Source organism: Cuculus canorus, chromosome 3 (genome assembly GCF_017976375.1).
Source record: "Cuculus canorus isolate bCucCan1 chromosome 3, bCucCan1.pri, whole genome shotgun sequence".
NCBI lineage: Eukaryota > Metazoa > Chordata > Aves > Cuculiformes > Cuculidae > Cuculus > Cuculus canorus.
The window spans coordinates 84,007,985-84,032,109 of NC_071403.1; the positions used below are offsets into that span (position 1 = coordinate 84,007,985).

The following is a 24,125-nucleotide window of genomic DNA, read 5'->3' on the forward strand; positions in this document are numbered from 1 at the left end:
CTGCTTTCATGGTTAAGCAACAATATTTGAAAAATGTTTTAATTAGAGAACCTACTTTCATTAAATGTCTTAATTTACAAATGCCTTTTATGGTTAATTTCCGGCTTGGCCTCCTTTTTGTCATAACGGGCTTTCTGTGCTACCAGTTTGTGCCATGAGGTCTGTCATAGCAAACAAACAGTAATTTCTTCATTTATGTTGAGATGGCAGGAGATTTTAAAAAATGTTGTAGAAAAAGTTCATAATTTTTAAAGTTTAACTTACTGCTGTTAAACACTGTGAACATCAGTCACTAGAAATGGAGGAGATCTTAAACTTAACTGGCCTCAGTTACTGGTTTTACTTAGGAAGTTTTCCTTTTCCTCCACCTTCCTCTTACTTTCTTGCTAAAAGGCTGGAATAGACTTTTTCCAACCAGAACATTTCTATCTCAAAAAGCTTTCATTTCCTTAACTTTACTTCACTATCAAACTTGCTTCCCTACCTTTCATTTCATTACTAATTTCAGTCAATATTTGTTACCATGTTGTAACATTGAATGGAAAGTTGAACTGATAGGGAAAAATCATTTTGTTCAGATTATTTCTCCACAGGTCCATAATACAGTATAGTATGTATTATGTTAAAAACTAGAAATTAAAATGTTAATAAATTTTTCTATTTCAGAAGAGATTAAGAGCTTGTGAAGAGTTATTTTAGTACAGGCTTTCTTCACTGCTGTCATTTCAAAATTAGGGAAAGTTGAGTCCAAGCTGAAAGATACCTATTATGTATGACTTTAATAACAGATGGTACAGTGATTAATTTTAATAGTAGAAGTATAGACATTGGGTACTGAATAGAATGCTGAGATAAAATGTACTCACTGTTAAGGTATCATGCAGGCTAATATTTGATTAAAAAAAATTCAGAGTTATATATGTAATTTTTTTTTTTTTATGTTTAAAGAAGGATTGGAACAAAAAGACCAGCATCCATCTCCTACAAAGAGCAAAGCAGAGCAGCCTGAGGATCTGCAAGATGATGCTGAAGGTAGGTGTTCTGACAGTTTTTCAGAGATATTAGTTAGTTTTGCAGTTTGGGGGGTGAAATTTACTCTGAATTCTTGGGAAATAACTGGAAAGCTCTAATTTAAGAATGATTGTTTGCTCACACTTAGAAAATTCTTTTTGGCCTAGATCATGAGATTGTAATTCTTCAGAAGTGTATTTCATATTAAGATGGATTCAGAATTACAAATGTTATTTTTATTTGATGGACAACTGATTATTGTTGATATCAAATGTGAAATTCCTGCTGTTTTATCTCTAGCTCATTCTGACTTCATGTAATTAATAATACAAAATGCAGTGAATGTAGTGCATGTTGTGCAGGGCTTGGGTCATAGTCTGGTGAGTTAAGTTTGTAAGGTAAGTCAGCTGCTGCTACAAAATACAAAGCAATAAAATTCTTGCTTTTCTTCTCTACAAGAAATTTTTGCTGTACCCTTTTCCACTCCAATTACTGTGTTTATGGCTCTAGACCTTGTGCAGTATATTACATCTGTCCATGGTCAGAAGTCACAGATGCTTAACATTATGCCTATAGTGTTGTTCCTGCAGGAGTGCTTTCCTGCACTTGAGTCTTCACAGGACAGCTTGTCCACTTGTGCAGAGGTAAATGTGGTCTACCTTGTTCTAAAATTGGATCAAAGTATTTTTTCTTAATCTGTATCTCATTAGGAGAGTTGTTAAAAGATGTTAACATCAAAGACTTATGTTCAGAGTGTAGAGCTTCACAGTGCTCTTGTATGTGTGGAAAAGCAAAATGCCCTGTAGCTGGAGAATTACCCTTACGTGAAATAGTTAAAAGGATGAACTTTAATATTTAATCCATGACAATTCCTTATCATGGATTCTCTTTGACCTAATGTTCCTCAAACGACACATTTTATTCTGCACCTCAACCAGTGGCTCCACCATCTTCATTATTTTGACCTAGTGCTATGCATTCAGCTCCTAAAATATTCTGACTGGAGTATAGCGTGAGTCATAAAGAACAGAAAAATGTTAACATCTATCACTTTAAGTAACTGCTAGTAACATCCTGTCACTAACATTGTGACTGGTTGTTAATGGCAAGTACTTAAAGCAATAGCTGTCATCGCCTGGAAGGTGTGGGGGGACCCAAGAAATCTCATCCTGCTGGTCCACTTCCCTTTCGTGCTGCACTAAACCCAGCTGAAAATAAAATACCATTTTTACATTTGGATTAAAGAATTCAGTGATGACAAACCACATGTCAATTTGTATGCAGGCTAGATGGCATGTGGGATCATGGTGTCATTTTCCATATTCCTAAATAGGTGAAAGAGTAATAGGTTTTATGATATATTTTCATATAGAGGGGGGGCTATAAGCTTCCGTTGTATCAGTGGCTTTAAAACAAAAAGAGGAGAAGAAAGAAGTGTAGCAAAACTGTAAGATTTTACTTCCATTGGAAAAAAAGTGATCTTCCACTAACTATTTGTGGCTTACAAGGTACAGTTTCCTAGTTTACTATGCCTGTCAATGTTTTCTGGTGACCTACAGTTCACTTTGTGGAGCACAAACAAATGCATTGGAAGGGTGAAGGAAATACTGTGGCAATAGAATGATTGCATTACCCTCAAGCTGCAAAGTGCCTGAACTCCTTGAATTTGATGCTGTACAGTAGATGGTGCTGATGCAGAATTGAGGCCTGTAACACATAATCACTGCTGCAAAATTTAATCTAGCTGGTTCCTTAGGCAGGAACCAGACCTGTGATGTTTAGGATTCAAAGTCTAAATTTAGACTTCAGGGTGGCTGTGATGGGGAAAAAAAAGGTAATTAAAGTGCTTGCTGAGGGGGGCTGGGGAAGAAATCTGGATCAGATTTCTGTGGCGTTACCTGTTCCTTTGTTTTGAAGAGGAGTCAAGCAGTTAGGCTCCAGACACTGAATTCCTATAAAGTTGCTGAGTGGCTGCAGTCTAATGTAACACACCTGTGAGCCGTTTCCATTTAGGTAAATAGGATTTGCACACATTTGTCTGAGAACAAGATTTAGTTTCTGCTGTTATAATTATTAGCTATTTGTTTTGACTAATAAAGTAATTTCTAATGGGGAGTCTTGAAGATTGTGAAAGCTGTGAATATGTCACATGAACCAGAACTATGTGTCTGAGTAATTTTGTTTAGGTAAGAGTTTGCTTTCACTTTCAAAAAATTCTTTTTTTTTTTTTCCATAAAGAACTTCCAAGTAGCTAATAGATATAACAGTCTCAAATAAAAAATAATAAAGACAAACTTGGCCTGAGGTCAACTTTGTTGAATTTTACTCATAGTAAAACTGAAGTGTTTTGTGTACAATGTGTTTTAACTTTGGGATAGCTCACGTGCTTTAGGCACCCTAAGAAAAAGAACCAAACAATCAGAACCCCATAAGCCAACCAACCAAAAACCAGGAAACAGTGAAACCCACAACCCATAGTGTTTAGCAATAAAAGCAAGTCCAAAGACCATGCATTTAACATAAGATATTATTTTCCCCTTGGTAACATGACCAGATATGAAATATTTAACAAATATACACTGATGCACAGGAAGAACCAGATATTTTTTATCTCTGCTTCATTGGTGGTGTCCGTTTAGACTGAAGATAGGAATACAACTTGCTATTTTAACAGCCTCATGCATGCCCTTGTGGCAGTCTGTAAAAACTATTCCGCTGAGTTCAGTAATATTTCTGCTGTAATATTTTTCTCCAGCATGCCAAGGTGGTTCATTGGCTAGAGGTAATGGAGCAATATCTTTTCAATGCATGTAACAGTCTCCACAGAAGATCACAGAAAGTAGGCTCCTTCATTATTACCCTCTCTGCAATCAAGGAAAGTCGACTAAGTGGCTGTATGTAAGGAGCTTGTTTTGCAGTAAGCTAAAATAAACACTTGACATGCCAATGAAAGCAATTTTATACTGAACCTCTAATGTATTAACAGTGTCTGTTATTATGTTATTAGATATATTGTTCTCTGTCTTCAGTGTGAACTGCATAGCAGATTCGCCTGTCAAGGGTTGTATTCGGTAGTTTTTCATTGTAGCACAGGTTATTGTCTCGGGAAATAGATAGACTCAATGCATGAAGCAACACTCTTTACACCCAAGTTCCCTGCAGTATTTCAGGTTTTACATGTGTAAACATGTGGTATAATTTTATATTCCCCCTCCCCAACATTCCCAGGTCGTGGGAGAGTGAAATCAGACAGTAATAATTTTGCCTTTCCCTTTGGTCAGGTGCACTCAGTGATTATGTGATTGTAAAGTCTCAGGTGAGAAAAATCCTTTGTAATGAAAACCTATACAAAATAGCAGTACTTGTCACAGCATAATAGCCATGAGTTAGCACAAATGCCACAGATCACCTGTTCTGATCCTGCGGATTGTCACCAAGCAAAAGCAAACAATTTTTACAAAAGTTTGGTAAAACAAAAATTTAGATGTTCTTTATCTCTCTCACCTACCTCCCAGAATGTCCTTCTACATCTACTGAACAGAGATGTGTGCAATAGATTTTCTTGATAGCAGGAGAAGCAAAATTGTTTGCCCTTTTCTTCTGTATGGGGTTTCTCAATGAGACAAAAACAGGGACTGCCCAAAAGCTGCTCCCTCCATTCCCGCTATGGTCTGCAGGTGATCAATATTGTATCAAAGATGACTAATATAGCTAATAACAGTAGCACAAATGCCTAGTCTTTCTCTTCCTCCAGGAGAAAGATAATCAATCTGTAAAACAAAAGCCATTCTTGTGCCTCCTGAAGTCAGGATGCTCCTTGTGCTCCCTCAAGGGATGTGAGGCCAGAAGTGGAGGTGCCTGGCAAAAGACGTCTTTTCTCATAAGCTTCTCCCAGAATGAATGACTTTATTCTTCCTGATAGGTTATTGGTCTCACACGATCACCTTAGCTGAGGGTCAGTGTATGTCCAAGGAGCTGGTCTGTTGGAATTGCTCGTCTGGGATGACCTTTGACTAATTTCTCTCCACTTGGTGGGAAGAACAGTTTGATGGATAAGCCAAGCTATGAAGGTCAAAATAAACACAAACCTCCTTTAAGATAGCTGGTAGAGTTGGTTCCTTTGCCTCGTGTGGTCATCACTCTTTTGACCCCTTGGCTTTCAAGGACCATCAAACATCTGAAACACTGCTCAGCAGTGTCAGGAGTCTGAGGCTCACCAGCAGGCTCCTGCCTTGTTCGGTGGGCGATCTGTCCATGAAGGACAGATGTCAATCTAGAGATTGGAGTACACAGTAGAAATGAGTTGAAATGGAGTCATATCTTATCTTGACAACTCATTGGTTTAGCAGTTCACTTCAAGTAGATAAGATGTTCACCAAGAGGGAGTCACTCTGGCTCCTCATCTCTTCTTTCAAAAAGATTTTGTCCAATGACAGAAAAGTTCATAGTCCTGAAACTAGAAAATAAAATGAATTTTACGGCTTATTCCTTTAATTATGAGATTAATATATGGCTTTCCCTTCTTGGTTCTCCTCTGTAGACCACAATTTTTGCAGCTTTACTGCTCCCTCCCTGGCTTCCTAGAGAGGGATATATAGGATACGCACCTGCAAAAAGTAACAGTGCTTGGCTTGTGCTGCTTTTCACTGAGATGAGCCTAAGCCTCCCTGGGTCTGGGTGTGTGTGTGGATACAACAGCATCTGTGTGCTACTGTGTTACCATTACAAAGCGGTGTTCAAAGCCTCTTTTCAGACAGCCTTCTATTACTCCACAGACCTGATAGTCTCTCTCTTTAAGGTACAAATTAATATTAACTCATTTCAACTTCTGATTAGTTTTAAAATGTTCCATGGTTAATAGCAAGCAATTCTTCTATCATTTGAGAAATTATAGCTACATTTCTTCTTTGCATCCCACAGGGCAGTAATATTCTTCAATAAATTTCTGCTCCACTCGTAATCTACTAAAAGTGAACATCTAGACACAATTATACTTCAAAAACATTCTCTCCTATTCAGTCTTTAAAGTGCTACTTCTTATTAAGATAGCTTAGAAATGACTGTATTCTTTTTGCCATCAAACCAAATCCTTAAATAAAATTTTAAATTAAGATAAAGCACTACAGAAGAAATTCCCTGGGAAACTTGTGTATCAAACATGTCTGTAAAATGTTTCACCTTCATGCAGATTGGTTATATTTAAAGTGATGCTGTTAACCCCTATCCACTTTGGTTGATAGTTTCTTTTTTTCATTTCTGTTTTAAAGTCCACCATCTGTCTTGACTGATTATAGCTCTCAGAATATCGTGTGATAGCTTTCTGCTTAGCCAAAGGAAAAACAGGACATTATCTGTATTTTTATTTGTATTTGCTCTCTGAGCAAACCCTTCTTAGAAGATTCTTTTTGTTGCTGAAGTGGCTTCTACTGTTTCATTAAATTATCATGCAGTGACCACACGAGACAGCTATGAAAATGAAGTTCATTTTGGCCTCTGCAGGTGATGCACAGTCCTACTGCGTTGACCATTTATCCATTTGGATTTCTTTTAGCAGCAAAGTGTACAAGTGCAAAACCACACCAGGCAAACAGTTGCAATTCCTGTTTTCATCCTAGATGCTTCAGAGTAGATTTTCTTTCTCCTGGGACAAGCTAAGATGCAAACTACTAAGTTACTAATGTGACTAATGCAATGTTGTCAGAGAAGAATTATACGCGGTGACAAAGCAGCATAACCTGCAGGGGACTCATCTGTCAAGGAATTCATTTCTCATTTCTAACCATGATGTGAATAACAGTAAACCATCATGATTATTCAGGTCCAGTGTAGAAGACGGGGCTAGTCCTTTAATCTGAATTATTAATGCAAAATAGTTAATGTTTTAGTTCGTGATTTATGCTGGTTTTAAGAAGTATGGTCTACTGTATAGCTTCTCTTTCCAGATCTTCACTTTGTTGCCTTGCCTCACGTCATGATTTCATGACTTGTATGCAAAAAACTTGAAGTAAGTCTCATATTTTATTTGTCTGTGGCTTGGAAAAGAAGTTGTGCCACAGACCTTAATACTGTGCGCAGTTACCTAGTCTCTTAGGCACACCAAGAATGTATGAATTAATTGTAAATTGACATAGTAATGATAAAATTTGTGATTGTACTGTGGACATCCACATATGGGTTTCCTTTCTTTCTCTGCCTCTTAGATAGGGCTGCCTGTGGGGCTAGCAGCCAGGGCTCCCCTATTCTGCTCTTAGCTCTGCCTTGGCTTGCTCTTCAAGATGCATCAACTCACATGAGCGATTTCTGTCCACTTTTGTATACTATGATAACAGTGATAATACTTGTGCAGCAGAGTATGTGTATTTTTTTGCATCAATATGCCAGTTGAATGTGTCTGTCCTCTGTACAGGCTGTGTATGGCATCTAGGGTAAGATGTCCATATTCCAGTTACGTTGGACAACTCAAGCTTCCAGAGATGTCTGCTTTTATTTGTTTTGAACAGTCACAGTTGCATATTGTCAGAAATAGTGATGATCAGTGTCTTTGGCAACGAAATTTTAGATGTCTTTTGCCAGGCACCTGTATTGCAAAATCAGAGTCACGCTGTGAATCAGACAGAAGAATTAAACCCAGTGAAAAACCTTCGTAGCACAATATCCCTGGCATTGTTATGAATGAAGAAGGTTGGGACAAATCTGAGTGCTTGTTTCTTCCAAGCACCTAATTTGATGCTGTAGCTGTTGTCCCCTGGTTCTTTCCTTGGCTAGGAAAGCTATAACGGGGCTGAGTTATGTACCTTGTGATCCACAGGGAAGTGAGGCTAGAGGAACAGGCCTAGTGGCTTCAGTAGGCTTTAGATTAGGCTCCTGTGTTTCTCAGGACATTAAATAGGTGAAATACAATAACGTTGGTTTTAACCGGAGATAATCCCCAGGAGCTACAGTTTTCTCATCCTTTTCCTGTACTCCTTGACAATTCTTGACAAAATGCTGCATGAAAATGAAAACCTGTTATTTATTATGCTCTGGCTCTGCTAGGCTGAGTGCACTGACAGCAGCGCATTCAGGGCTGCGTCTGCAATGAGGGAAATTGTTGAAGCAGCAATGAGAGAAGAAGTCTCATAACTCCATAAAACAATTACTGCCGATAACTCTTTACTAACCCTTCTTAAAATTTACCCCAAAGGGGTTATATATAAGTAGTGATTAAAACTGACCTAAATCATAATTTAATTAAAAGAAATTAAAATGCAAACTGAAAAGTGTTCGCTAACCTCAGGCCACCACCCTAATGATTCATTTTAATGCGTTTGTAGTTCTGCAGTAATGGCCTTTGTGTGTATGTGCTTTTTGTTTTATGTCTGATACCATTTTGCCACTGGAATAGTCTGACAATGGTTGCAGGCTGTATGATCTTGAGTGTATATATGGGTATACGTGTGCTTTCTTCTCGCATATTAGGAGTTTCACTGAAGTCAGCGTATCTATTCATGTGTGCAGAATGTAACAGCTGTAAGATCCAAGTACTATATTTTAAATTTTCTCATTAATTAGTTTCCCTGTTATCCTAGAAGGACCTTCACATCATTAGTATGATTACCGTGGCAATATTTTGTGCTGTAAAAAAAGATAATTCAAAACTGGCATCCCTTACCTGCTAGATCTTGGCTTGCATTTGCATTTGTCATAGAAGCGTGGTCAGGCTTAGAGAGAGATTAGCAGGACAGACCGTGGGAGAGACGTGTGGTCACCAGTGACCCAGAGACCCAGAGGATGCACCCGGACTTGCATAGCAAATGCCCTGTGCGGATATAACGGGGTCAAACCCAGTGCTCGGGGGAGTATGTAGTATGTACACAGATGTGTAAGAGTGGCAAACAAGATGTGAGCCTGAGTCACTGGCCCTCTGTCTTTCTTCTTTCTAGTTCAGGAAGAAGGAGGTTGTTTGAAGGAATGTTACTTTTATAGCACACTATGAATAAGTACGGTACACTTTCTCAGTAGTGAAAACAATTTTATTATTAATAACATCTGTGTTGGAGAGGTAGAAGTAGACTAATTTGTACTGGTTATACAGATTGTCTTCCTTTAACTAAAAATACATGATCTGCAATTCTGTTTTCTTCTGGAAAACACCTTTTTCAGACCAGTTTTTGAGACACTGACGTTAGCCTCAGCTCTAAGTACATCGTTGACTGCTTGTGAAGAAAGGGACTGCTGAAAAGGGGACGGTGTATGAGTGAACCTGCCACTTATTCAGCTCTGAAATGGGAAGAGCAAAGAGGGCAGCAGGCTATTAATATTTTTTACTTGCCATGTTTGTCACAAGAACAGTGAAAGATGTAAAAAGTCATGAGCCTCCAGGCTTTCAGAGAAAATGGGAAGAATACTAAAACCTACTCTGTTTCTGCTGCTGAGAGTTTGTCCTCTGGACTTTCATAGGGATCTTGTACCAGCCCTTCCCCATCTAACTGCTGGGAATTTATTATTTATCGTATCATCTCCTTAATTTTGCTACTGCAGCTGGCATATCACTGTTCATGCTTAACATAAAGTGGGCAGTCTCTCACAGAGTATCCGGTTTTCTAGTTTAGTTGGAAGTGCCGCTTGCTTAGCCAGCTTGCTGAGTGTGCTGATTGATCACTATTTAGCCTGTTTTCTAGCAAATATAAATGAGGATATATATTATTTGGGAGGGTGAGGGTATGTATTTTCTTGCTGATCCCAAAGAAAATGTCCAAGAGGAGAAAGAAAATGCCTATCTGGCAGTAGTCAGCTGGGGAAGGGAAAGCAAAATATATGGCCAGAAGTAGGTATTTTAGTGTTTGATGTGCTTATTTTGTTTGTAGGGTGCTACTGTAATTCTCAAACTCCTATTTTTTCATCTGACTGCTATGCTGGGGAAGAGAAACAGATGTTTCCATTTGTCTTTTGATGTGGTTCAAAATCATTTACATTTGCTGGCCTAAAATGACATGACATGTCGTTCAGCACATTTCCCGTCTCCTTTGGAGTGAGTGACAGATTACTGTTCGATTACTAGTATAATAGAAAAGCAGATATTGTGAGAACAGCTTTCACCTGAAGGAAATGCAATCACCAGTTGCTGCAATAGTGGAGAGAGAAGGATGGCAGATACTGTAGAAGCCACAGACACTTTTATTATTAATAATGTCATGGGGAAGACTCAAGGGAAATGCACTGGGTCTAAGTTTTCTGCCTGGAGAAAAGGAGAGCCAGAGGTGAATAAAAATATGGTGAAAAACTGGCTTGTTACTCTTGTAAAATATATTTCCAGCTCTTTGCCTTGAGCATGTGCTACTTAAAGCCCTTTCATTTGCTCTGCACCCAGCTCCAATGGAAAGCAATAATTACAGAAAGACTCTTCATCAGTAGAAGACAATCAGTGAGAGGCTTATTGGAAGGGTTTTTTAAAAATGTAAAAGCTGTTTGTCAGATGCTTTGGGATTAGTTACTTCTCCACCCTTCCTTCCTTTCTCCTGAGATTCTCCAGACCAAGCAGAGCATAACCCTTCCTTCTGCATATTACTTACTTGAGGATCACTTGTCCATTCTTAATCTTGTAGCATATCCTTTTCTCTAATTCTTTCAAATTCACTTGGCAGGCACAACACATACTTTCAATATACTGATCGAGATTAATTTTCATGTGGCAATCTAGTCAGTCTGTTGGACTGGGTCAGAATACAAGAGGTGGACCTTCTGCTTAAAATCTTTTACTTTTTCTTCTTCTAAAGGAAAAAATGAAGTCTTAGATGAAAAACATGTTGAGAGTCCAATATATAGTGCAGTAATTATTGTTCTGTTACACTGGTTTTAAACAGTGAATGTCCACTAGAATAATAGACCTAGGGTCCAGAAAACATATTGAGAATACGTGCTTTATCTAATTACCTGATGAACCAGGTGATCATTTAAACTTTCTTTTATAGTTTAAATCTGCTCTGAGTAGGTGACTTTAAAAAGAGATGTAGTCCCTTGGTAATGAACATGAACAAATCCTTGCAATCCCTGTTTTTAGCCAAATAACTCATGGTTATAGTCATACTTGTTATAATGGATGTAGAAACAAGTATCGTCTGGAAATGTAGTTTTATATTGTGAATGCAATGAAGTAATTGCTGAAATGAAATTCAGTGATATATGCGTTACCATTTATGCCTGACGTGCTTTTTCTGAATGCAAAGTCCTTCTATGCAAAGCAAAACATGTTGCACTTGGCTGTAATGAAATCCTTTGTGCTCTGGCACTGCTTGTTTTGCAGTGATGCAATATTCTCTCTGGATCTGACATACTGGTAAAGATTTTTCAAGTGTCTCTGCACTGTTGTGTTACAGGATTGTCTTGAACGTACTGTTTCTTTTTTGTGGCTCCTGAGCTAGATGACTTTATCCCTTTGAAACACATCCTGGCGATGCAAATTTTTTTTTTCCTTATTAACTGCTTGCTGCAAAGATGCAAAGCCCCAAGCCCATGTTCTAAAAGAAGAGGAGGAGAGGAAAGTTCATCTCCTAATACAGCTAACTTCCTATTTTGCATGCTGTCCTCCTCTTCTGCATGGACAGGCAGAACGCTGTGTTGAAAAAGAGACCTTTTTGATTTCAAGGGGGGGAAGGAAGAAACACAGCTGTTTTTATCAAGCCATGTTGGTCATCCATGTAATGCAATTTTTTACAGGTTAGAGCTCACTAATGTATAGGAAATCACTATAGCTAGTCATCCATTAAGGCTGGTTAAAATCGGTACAAAGCAGGCGGGAGGCCTAAGTCCCCACTGGTGGCCATCAGCCGCTCCCTGCCCACCTCTCCTCTCCCAGGTGTGGTGTCAAACTGCTCCATCTCATCTCCTCCTGAGAGCAGCTTTCTGCAGGGTCAGCCTGGAAATACTCCACTAGTCCCATCTGCTGGATGCCAGAGTGTATTGCCTGCTGGAAAGAGGGAGAGCATCATACCTCAGCCTTTAAATATTAGCTGAATGCAGCATGCCACCAGATGCACATTTGCTTCTGAAAAACACACGCTTTCTCTGTTTTTCTTCCATCCACCTAATTGCGTGTCGGCTACTGCTGTTCTCTTCAACAGACTCCCTGTGTTAAGTAAAAGCAAGGTGGAGGCACGAGGAACTGTAACAGTGTTGCTTTAAAGAAACTGTAATCAGAAAAACCCAGGAGCCAGAAAAGATCACAGAAAAAAATATGTGTATCATTATCAAACCATTTACAGGCCTGGGAATGAATTTCTTTTCTCCCAGTGTATATTCTCAGCAGTCAGTTTTTCAAATGCCTCATTAAGGCTGGTACTCAGCTGTTCTCACTGTCTAACTTGCCATGCTGGAAAAGAGGGAGTGTAGCCTTCGCATCTGATCCAGCATACTGCACTGCAGCCTCTAACATTATTATGAAGCTAAAAGAGCCTTCTCCGTCATTGAAAGTACAGACTTCCCAATGTATTTCTGATTGGGCCAAGCAAAGGTTAAGAGAGCTTGATCTCATGTCCATAGACATTCCCCGGGGCATTACCTTTTTCAGTGAGTGTTTGCTGTTTGGTACCTGCCTTCTGAAAGGGAGATGAAGAGAAGAAAATGGATAATGAATGTGAATGCAAAGCAGTGGAGAAAAATGAGAGTGAACGTGAATGTATAATGGAGAAACATGCATTCAATCCAAGCAATCTTACTTTGGTTTGTTTTGTTCTCTGCTTTGCAGTCGTTTGTGATGTGTTTTTATACTTTATGCTAACTGGAGTTGTGCATTTTGCTTTAAAATGAAATTCAGGTGATTCTCTCTCTCCTGTTCTTACTTTCCATAGGCATTAAAGTAGGTTCTGCAAGTCAGTAACACAGCTACTTCAAGGATCTTGCTGGAGAAAAAAAAAACTTTATAAAATATACTAAGATCAAGCAACAATTCCATCTATTGCAGACAGTGTTTAGGGAAACATACTTTTATTTGGTGTACAGGTATCTCCAGTGTGCCTAGTGAAATAACATCTTTAATTTACGCACACACCCCCCCAGCTTGAGATGTGAAAATGTGACTGTTTTAAATGTATCTGGTTATGTTTGCAGGTTTTTTTCAGTTTACCTTTCTATCTCTCCCCTTTTATCACAGCACCTTGCTGTAAATTAACAGTTTGTGTTGGATCCGTTATAATTATTATATTGTTGCTGCTGTTACCAATAAAAAGATATATCATAAATAATTTTTATGTGTTTTCCTCAATAGGTGGTAACAGCACAGAGGAGAAGCAAAACACTGAAGAAACCGAGATCCAAAGCAGAGAAACAGGTTTGTACCGAGTTTCTTAAAGGACTTTCTTAGATTTTATCCACCTTGGTGAACAATAACCATAGTCAATGGTATTGATGGAGACTGTTTGTACATTTTCACTAGATTAGCTCAGGTCTTGAGCAATTCTCTCGTTGGAGACCTCAAGTGCATTCATTATGAATGAATGTATTGCAATGCAGGAATGCAGACTTCCCTCTTTAGCTTACCAGCCCTACATTCTCCCTGTAAGGTGGACTACCTCTAGCTAATCCTCTAACTAGAAATAGTTTGCCCTCTGTCTACAACAGATTAGCCCTCTGCATGGTATGGAAATGGGGGAAGAGAAAATTTGGAGGAGGAGGAAGCAGGCTTCCTTTGATGAAAGTTGTCCTTCTGAAGATTTTGAAGGGTATTTTCAAGTTTTAATATATATTCTACACAAGTCTCGGGAGGTCACGAAGATTTAAAGCCATACAGAAAGATGTTGCCTATACTGTGAATGAATATCAGAGTTCACAAGCAGTGGGTTTTGCAGATGTCATGCTTATAAATTCTAGTGAGTTCAATATTTTAAAATACAGTATCACTCTGTGTTCACAATAGATTTTCTGTTATTTTTTTCTGATGATAGTTGTATTTTTCATAATACACACGTCTGTTCAATCCTAAAGACAAGTAGAATTAATCACTTACCAAAAGAGCTGAAGTGACATTCAAAATGTCTGTAAATCCCCTTATTCCTTAAAGATTTCTTTTTAGTGTAGTATTACATGTAACACAATGCTTTTCTTTTTTGTTTGGCTTTTTTTTTCTCGTTGTAGTGCAGGATATTGTGCCCACACATGCTTAATCCAGAGAGCACAAAGCACTTTTCTTCAGCAATTGGGTTTCTTTAATCAGATTGTTTTCAATATAGGGAAGGTTGAGCTGAAGAAGGCCAGCTAATAAATGCAGAAAAAAAAATGCAGAAGGCCTAGAATCTTGACTTCTCTGTTTTGCTTACTGCATTGTAGCTGTTTCCAGATGAGGAATTTGTTTCGTAAGGGTCCTTCTTTTTGTCCTATGATTAGGGACTGTAGATGTGGAAGTGCAGCATTTCTCCCTGCACTCCACTGATCAGTCTTCTGCAGTTAGGAATGTTGACAGCTGATGCTGTCTGCAAATGCTTGAAGTCCTGCTATGTTTCATGTCCTTTTTGTCACCTCTTCCTTATGTCCTTGTGCAGGGCAAACAGTGGGATATGAAGCCATAGGCACATGGTATTACAGAATAAAAAAAATTCCCATGGACCTCAGCAAACTTTGGAAGTAGGCCCTTTATCCTCCCCAAGATAAGCATGCAGTGGTATTTTGAAAGTGCTGGAGGACAGCCCCATCTCCTTTCTTGTGTTTTTCACTTCTATTCTAGTCATATTTTAAACAGGCAAAGGAGACCGGGGGAAGAGAGGAATGACTTTCTCTGTCAGAATCTAGACTATTTTGAATATCTGTCTAGGCAGGAGGATATCTTTGCCCAAGCAACTTTGAGCTTTTAACTGTATTAAGTATTGCTCAGCTGCTAGCTGGCTTAACAGCTAATACTGCCAGGAGCTCCTAGGTCTAAGTGCAGAGGTTCCTGTTAAACCCAGTTGTTCCAGTGTCTGCAGATGCCAGATACAGCCCATTTTGTCTGTCAGCTATATTCACTCTGATGGTGTGCATATTTGCCTGGTATTTTGATTTGCAAAACAGTTCAATTGAATGAGATACATTTAATTTTCCCCAAGAGAATTAAGGAATATGTACCTCTCTAAATTATTGCTTTGCTACTGGAGGTGCCTTAAATGCATTGTGTTTTTTCCAAACCCATCATTATGACTTGTTACGTTACAAGCTGTCAGAGCTGGTTTATCAGAGCCACCATGTACATTCTTTTGCTATCATGTATTGGTAGAAGTGTTTTGTTACTGTCATGAAAATCGTCAAAGAAAAGATCCAGACATTTTAGGTCTCAGATACAGAAAATTTCATACTTAAGGAACGCATTTTAGGCACATGCCTAAAGATAGCATTGTGCCTACATGTAATCCATGAATCACCTTGTCCATAGACACCTACTGTTACAGGAAATAATTACTTGGCTTAACATTTATCCCTGTTGGTTCACATAGTGACAAGAACAGAAAGGTGTGCAATTACCTTGAGTTAGTTATATTCAGCTAATGAGTTGCTGCTGCTTTCCACTGTACTCATTGTAGAGACAAAACATCATAAGGAACTTTTAGATTGCTGCTTCTGTGCCCTTTCTTAGCAGTAGGAAATGACCTGGTTTTCTAAGATACACAATTGTGTGCCTAAAATGTTTGTAATTGCTGTGAATGATCACTGTAAACGTCTTATTTGTATTTGCTAAACCAAAAGGCATAACCTTCATCTGAGTGTGACAAATCACAAATCATATACTTTGATGTTGTGAAAGAAAACGTAGAAGAAAAAATAGACACTGCATTCTTACCCAATCCATTATATAAAAGTTTATATATTCTTATTATACAGTAGTGAAAAAGCCAGTTATAGTGTACAAAGACTGGCCTGAAATTTTTCAGCTATTTCTGTGGGGTTTTTTTTAAAGCCTGGCCTCCAGTCTATCATCAATGAACTTCACAGTTAACATGTGGGGGAAAAAAAATGGCAGGTGGTTCAGAGCTCTTGTTTCAATCTAGTTAAAAACACTCAATGACTGTATTAGGAAAAAAAAATTGTCAGAATCATCAGAGGTGAGTGATTTGAAAGAAATGAAAGACTAGAAATGAAAACAAAGGCTTATAAGGGTTTAGAACTATAAAAATTGCCAAGAAAAAACAACAGTGAAAGTAAAAAAATTCTGTTAAATCCATGTACTAGTTTTATCTGTTAATTACATTAGTTTTACCTGCATGTTCTGTCATTAAAAAAACTCCAAGCTGCAGATTTTCAGGGACTTGCTAAATTTTAGGCCTGATTCACGAAAGCTTCTATTTTCAGGAAAGCATTTGCATGTAATTATTTTTATTCCAGTGGGATTCATAGACAGGATTAAAGTTAAGAATGGCTTAATTGTTTTTTCTCAAAATAGATGGATTAAATGGAAAAAGGAATCTCAAAGTAAATAGTAACACCAGCCTACCCATGAAGCTGTTTGATATTCCTCTCTATGTATTATGAGGAATTGAAATGTAGACTTGATCTGGCAGTATTGTAATGTAAGTTTACCCCTGGTTTAGGAAAGACAGTCAGACCAGTAATGGCTGGCAAATTCCATGTAAGTGCATGGAAGCCTAGAAAATCAAATTCAGGTCTAGTATCTTGCCTCAATAAGGTGTAATGCTTTTTCAGTAAAGTGGTTTGTCAGTTTGCTGCCTAATGAATAACTTTCTTTCTCTTGGTTATTACAGATGAGACAAAAACTTCAGCTGAAGCCAGCCTGTCATCATCAGAAGAAACAGAGCTGAGTGAGGATAAAGGTACAGATTGTAAATTATGTTTCAAAATTTCCAGTCGCAAGAGTACATTTCACAAAGTCTTATTTTCCTGTTTCTGGAAATTGCCAAAATCGCAGTTAAACAATACAGAAATAAGTAAATGCTTGGATTTTCATTTACAAAAATCTTTGTAATGAAGTACTTGGCACCAGCTGTTGTGCTGGTAGGAGAGATGCCGTGAATTTCAAAGTCCCCTTGTTATAGAGGTAATACTAAAATATCTTACATGACATATCAGAAATAAGCCCAAAGCTTGGGCTCGCTGGGGTGACTCACAGGTGTAAAGTTAAGCGTTCACATCTATCTAGCAATATTAGCTTCCCGTTCCATGCTCCCCTGATGGGGAAAAAGAAAAATACAATAGCTGTAAACACATCAAGAGGAGACAGGAGGAGATGAAGTCATAATTGAGAGGGAGAAAGTAATGTTTATCTTGTGCAGGCTGTGCTGGGCACTCAGATCATTTAGTTAGTGATAAATATTTAAAAGTGTCACAGGGCCAAATGACAGGGAGTTCAGGAAAGAAGAAAGAGAGATGATCTAATTTAAATGTTTCAAGCTGAGATTTTTCCTGTGGAGTTGTTGCTTTACAGATAGGAGCCAGTGCACAGACATACTGTTTTTGATACCCTTATGATATCACACTATTAATTGCTTGTGCCAGTCTACAATTTTTGGCATTTCTGTGGCCGTACGTCAGGAAAAAGCCTGGATGATTTATAAAATGCTCACTACTGGTAATTCAAAACAGGAGTTACGTTATCTATAATAAATACAGTCCATCAGTACAGCCTTCGAGAAAGACTAATAGAAAATTTTAATGCGTTTTACTGAGATAACATTATTATTAACACCCATTAACTTATTTATTTTAAAAGATTTAATGTTTAATTCAGTGTCGCTGCTTGACTCTCTTCTCATTTTTCTAGATAAGTGTGACGGTGTGTAAGATCTTGTCCTTTTGTTCCAAAGACACGTCCTAGAGAGCCCACATACTTACCTGATTATGAGTTCAAAGCCACGGGCAGATTGACTTAAATGTTCTCTTAGCTGATTGATTGATCCTGCAGGGAGAAAAACACTGAAAACCCTTGCCAGGCCACTGACTTTTGCTTTAGATATCTTCACAGATTAAGGTCATGGCGAGGCTAGTGGAAGGCAGAAATCGTGATAGATTCAGCCCCAGCATAGCTGGTGATTGCCTGTCATTGATTTATCTTTTTTTTTTTTTGCTTTTTTTGGGCTGTTTATACATACTGTATCTATAAGATGCATAATCAGATGTGGGCTTTATATTTCACAATGTCAGGGTTGTAGTGAGGCTTTGGGGTTGGATCTATTTTTTTTGGTGTCTGCCATCTTACTGAAGATCCCAACATTGCTTTGAATGCTTGTTCCTGACTGTGAAGCCATTGTCTTCTGATACACTTTTCAGTGACCATCTCAATGCGTAACCACTCCAGTTTTTTGACCCATTGCATTAGTCATTTCTTCTCAGGAAAGTAGCCATCTTGGTGCTATGAGTCTCACTTTTCCTAGAATATGTTAAGAATATAACATTTTCCCCTCTTCTCTTGAACTGTTGAGAGAAAAGTGCCCTGGGGAATGCAGGGGTAGTTTCTCTCTGGTGTCCTACCTCTACTTAAAATTAAGACAGAAAGCTTCTGATAAGGAAAAAGAAGCAAGACAGACTCTCCTCCATATATTTTGTTTGTAAAGTCATACAAGTAGAAAAAAAGGAATGGTGGGGGAAAGAACGTGTTTTAGGGTTTGCTTGTGAGTTTTTTAAATGTAACCAGAACTTTTGAATGATGAGGCCACCACATCCACGAGGCCATGTTTTTAATCCTTATTTTCATTTGCAGATTTTCCACTTTTCAGACTTTAGATTTTGAGTTGTTTTAAAACAAATGCTAGTGTTACCGAAAACTTGCTACTGCTTGGGAAATGGTGCTTATACAAAATCCTAGCATTTCTGAAAACACCTGCTGCTCCTAAAATAAATTTCAGCCTTCAAATTGTTTGCCCACTGAGTTAACACAGCTAAAACCTGCTAGGTTCTGGAACATACTCATTTCTGTACTTTATCTTCAACAAAATGAACTGGATGTAAAGCATTTAAAGAAATTATGTTTTTGCAGTCCTTCCATATAATTACTCTGAAAGGAGATTTATCACAAATAATTCTATGTTCCCAAAATGCATAGTTTAAACCCATCAGAATAAGAGGTTTCCAAGCCTACCGTGGAAGTATAGCAGGCTTTCAAATGTCAGTTCTGGTGAGTATACCAAAAAAAGTATTTTGACTCCTATTACAGTTGACTAGTAGTTTTTCTGCTTAGTTTTACTTATATTTCTGGGATTAGAATGTAGTAGATGCATCAAAATAGTTTTTTATTGCTCTCAAATGTGGTGATATTCAAAACAGAGCACATACATCTATGCTACCATGAAATTCAAGTATTTCTGTCATCCTTATCAGGGCTTTTTAAAGGAAAAGGGGAAGGATAGGAACACAAAAGGGCATGTTTTGTGATAAGTGCATGGAACAGCACAGGATCATGTTTTGAGAGGCTCCAATTAAAATCAAAACCTACTGCGAAATTACAAATCTCATATTAATGTGAAAGTATAGCTCTTCTGTTGTTCGCAATAGGAAAGACACTGTCTGGGAAAAAAAGCAACTTGACATGGGCCCTGTTTGCATGTGGCCTTTGACCGGACTGAATATTTTGAGTACTCTGCCTGTCCTCAGGAGAAAGAAAAAAAAAAAAAGAGCAGTCACATTCCAAGAATATCAAGATGTTTGATGTTATGCTGTGGATGTATCCTCTTCTTACAGTCTAAGCCAAATTTCTATTTCCACTGTCTGGAAATACTGCAAGGAAATGTTGCAATTTTACCCTTGAAAACTTGCATGCATAGCCATTAGCTCGTGGAGGGGATACCTGACATCTCTAGGCAGCACCTTCGTAGAACTTCATTACTGCGCATATGGAAGTAGATCCTTTATATACAGCATATTTCAAGTTAGGGATGTTTCTCTTTATGAAGTATAAGGGCAGAACAAAGTGATTAAAGTCATTAATGTTTATGCAGCAGATAAAACACGTACCAGACAGGCTGCACTAAGTCTAGTATGCCTGTCCATACAAGGTTACATTGGGACTACAAACTCATTTTAAATGGACCCATGGATTGGTTTGAACCTGTGATTATTTTTTTTTAAACAAGAGTATGTGGGTGTGCACATACGTGTGTGTCCGTGAGAGGAGAGTGTTCTGCACCTTCATCTCAGTTATCTGTCCTGCTAATTACTATTTAAGTTGCTTGAATGATAGGGCTTTCTGGAAGAAAAATGAAAAAAGGAACTGGATTTAGTACACGTTAAGACTGAACTCCCTATTATGCAATCATAGCAAAGTTTCTGTGCATAAATACGCTGATTTTAATCCATTAGGGCTTAATAAGAGCTGAATTTTCATTTGAAGGTCAACTAAATTAAATTGTATGCTAATTATTTTTAAAAATAAAGTAACAATTAATTATTTCCAGGTGTTCACCAAGGTCTGTGCTCCTATGGGAGTGCCATTTAAAGCAAGTCACTATTTTTCTACATTCTCTGAAATGGAGATTCAGTCAGCTGGAGAGCTTATGTGTCAGAAACAGAATTAGGTATATGTCTTGGCTGGGGGTTGGCCTTAAAAACTCACTTTGTGCAACCCAGAAGCCTGTAACTATCCTGCCTGTAAAACATAATGGATATAGAATTCATGTTTGACCAACTGTAGTTCTCACCATGGAAAAATCTTGGTGTCCTAAAGATATAAATGATTGAGAGGGGATAAACTGAAAGATAGAGCATTTCAAATGCAGGGGAGCTGTGCAAATCTACGTAAATTAGACATTGACAAGTGGGTGAAAGAGATTGACTGAAAGGCCAATACATTTAAAAAAAGAGGTGTTTAAAATCAGCTCTTAAGTATACATTAAGACATCTAAATGAATGACCTGATTTTCAGAAGTGCTGAGAGCTCAGCAGCTACCAATGAAATGTTTTTACTTCACCCTTGGGCTATGATTAGACCTGGAAAAATTCAGCCTGAAAAATTTCAATTATAGGTAACAGAAAAAGAACCTTTTTAATAGAAGAGTTTCAACACCCCTAACCGTAGCTGTGGCTCTGCGGGCCAGCTAAAGGGATAACATTTTCACTCGCTTGGTTAGAAGGACGTCTATGAAAGCAAATTGGCTAATGCAAGCTAAATTATGTGGCTTGGGATTTTTTTTTTAAACCAGGTATACAACCATCACAACCCAACCAAGTGCCTATTCTCCTAATACCTTCCATAATGGTCACTTGGAGCTGTACATAACGTGGGATATTCACTTTTCCTTTTAGTCTGACCTATCTGTAGCATTGCACATCCAGACAGTGTTCCAGCACATAAACTACAAGAGTTATTAATATTTCTGTACTGCCCTCCACCAGTATGGGCAGCCGCAAGAGCTAGCACTGATCTGCTTAGCCGGTTTATTTAGATCCTACTTATTTTTAAATATTAGCTGACCTGGAGACATCCAGCTGTGCTCCTGTCAGTGTGATGTCAGTGCCTGCTTCTTCCATGTACCCCCTTCAAGCCTTACCCTCAGATGTGCAGCATCTTCTCCTGGAAAAGGTCTAACTGAGATGGCCAGGTTTTTCTCAGCTTTTTCCTTTCCCAGAGCCCTGTGCAACAGGCCTTGCTCCTTATGGCAGCAGCAGGATGCCCACGATTATCACACCAGCTGCACTTGAAATTTCTCTTGTGGACAGAAGGTGAGGTTAGAAGAGATGCCCTTCTGTCAGCTCGAAGCACAAGAGGGTGGGAGCGTTACTTGGTGGACCCCACCTGTGAAGATGAACTGCCTGGTCTATTAACCAAACACTTGCAAAAGAATCCCTACAGGCTGTTGCACCTAAAAAGGTCTCTTTAGCAAGCCATAAAAACTTGGTCTCCAATAAATCTAATCTGTCGTAAAGATAGATTAAAATAAAATCTTGGTGGATATAAAAATAACATTTTAAAGTCAAAGCTCAAGTATATGTCCCTAACTTCTCATAAATCACCATTTTATAGTACTTCATTTTAACATATTTTCATCGGTTTATGAGGCAAAAGAATACCCTAATCATGTGGCAGCCTCTGTGCACACCGTTACCTGTAATTTTAGACGCCTGCTTGATTTCTTTCACTCTGGAAATATTCCAGTCATTTTTCACAGTATTATGCTTAAAAAATAAAATGCACTGAACCAGTTTCTTTCATAATGACCAGCTTTTTCCCTCTTTAGTCTTCTTACAGCTCCCTAAAATATGGTGATTTATCTATGCTGTATGCAGGACCCAGGTGTGTTCCACATTAGAAACGAGTCAGTAAATAAGCCATACAGAAAGTAGCTGGGGAAGTGAATTTTAAAAGATCATTAAAAACGCTTAACATTCAGATCTTGCCATCTCTCCTCTTCCTTAACATCTGCAAGATTTTGTTGGAGCAGCATTGCTTTGTAAAGTAAAAAAAAAAAAAAATATGAATGGCACACAAAAGCTGGGGGTTTATGCAGTATTTAGACAAAACAGTGTCTGATTCTTGGCAGGAAGGGTAGGATTGATAGCTTCTTGAGAGCTACACAGTTTTCTTGGAGCTCAATTCAACATAGAGTCAATATATTGGAACAGTGAATATGAATATACTTGGGGAGTGTTCTGATTGGCTTACCTAAAGTCTAGATATTTTCTTCATGGGTTGTTGAAGGTTAGAGCAAATTCCCAGATGCATTCAACTAGGCAGCCCTATGAGATGGTCAGCGAAGGAGTGCAGAGCCAAGGGCTTCTGATGTCAGTACTGTCACTGCAGCCACCAAGTAAAAGCAGGTTTGAAGGAACTGAGAGATGTTCAGACTTCAATGAGCATTTCAGTTCTTGATGTGCAGTAGATAAAAGTGGCCTATCTTTAGTTCATTTATGTCATTAAATGTCATGTTCAGTTCATTCATGTGTGATCAATGATGACATTAGAAACTGTGCTTCGGCCTCCTGCCTGGAGGAATGTTAACCCTTACAGTCCCAGTTTGTAGTTACCTACGGTAAATAGTGCCCAACGTGTGTTTTCAAAGTACTAAGCATACTGTGCTGTGAAATAGTATCGTGACTTGGATTCTCCGGTACAACTTAACAAATAAGTTGCTATGTTAGGAGAGGACTAACACTGCTTTATGCCATTTAAAAAATCTGAATTAGTTCCCTAGCCAGTTAGAAATGAAAAAGACTTTAGGGATGGCCAGAGCTTTTGTAGACCCTGGAATCGTTTAGGACTATGACACTGACTTATGCCCATTTGATAAGGCTCTAAGGAGCTAAGCAATCACAGAGCTGAGCCCGAGGAATACTGCTACTCTACTGGAAACTTGCATGCAGAAAGTAGTATATCATCGACATTTGAGGGGTTCCCACCGCTGCTTGCCAACTGAAATGGACATGGCACTCTTGCCTCATATCCAATTTAAGAACAGCTTTTATTGACCAGTGCATTTGGTCTTGCACTGTTACTCTTGCTTGGCTCAGATTTTCTTCATAAATCTGGATTTATTCCTTTGCTTTATTTTATTCTTGTTAATCCTAAAAGTAAATCTGTCTTCAGACCTTTTGGCTTGAATTTTTGATCTAATATTTGCATTTGAAAACAAAAAATCTTTGACATGGTCTTGACCTTGAAAGATTTTGAAACTCAGAATCTGCATGCTAATGTGAAGTCTGATTGTTTCTGCTGAAATAAGAGCAGCAGACTCTTACAGATAGGCAGTAAGTCCTGTCTATGTTCCTTTCCTTTCAGAAACATGCTTTAGAGAAAAATAAATTGTGCAAACTTATCATTGTATATAGCCTTGGATAATATGGAATTGTATGAAATTCAATTGCTTTCGTGAACCCTGGAACAATTAGAAAACTGTTTATGATCACAGTGAAATTTTAACATATAATCTCGTAAGAATAAACTGTGCAGACCCAGCTATGGGAATGTGTGAAGATGTGCCAAATAGCTTAGGTGGTCTCGAGCTGTGCTGCTTAAAGCTGATGCTCAGCACAGCTGCAGAGTCAGATATCCAGCTGTGCCAAAGGGTGGGACTGGCTTCAACTACCTGTACACTCTGTGCCAAATGCAGTTTGCCATAAGCTATGTGGTGCTCCACACAAACAGCAGCATGATGGGGCACATACATCAGTCAAGCACAAGAGTCCTTAAACTCCATTTGTTATTATTGACCAAAATGCGTAATTGTTCCTCTGAT

The 24,125-nt window shown here is 38.4% G+C and overlaps 1 protein-coding gene across 3 annotated transcripts in view; it reads left to right on the top strand.

The window, feature by feature from the left end:
• MACROD2 (mono-ADP ribosylhydrolase 2) overlaps positions 1-24,125 on the top strand; it is an 891,375-nt gene that overhangs the window by 820,830 nt on the left and 46,420 nt on the right. For 2 of the 3 annotated variants that reach the window (XM_054061688.1, XM_009556568.2), the window contains exons 11-13: positions 949-1,032; positions 13,253-13,315; positions 16,710-16,778. In XM_054061688.1, the coding sequence (XP_053917663.1) occupies positions 949-1,032; positions 13,253-13,315; positions 16,710-16,778 (216 nt within the window). The remainder of the gene's footprint in view (positions 1-948; positions 1,033-13,252; positions 13,316-16,709; positions 16,779-24,125) is intronic. The other variant, XM_054061687.1, reaches the window with a different exon arrangement.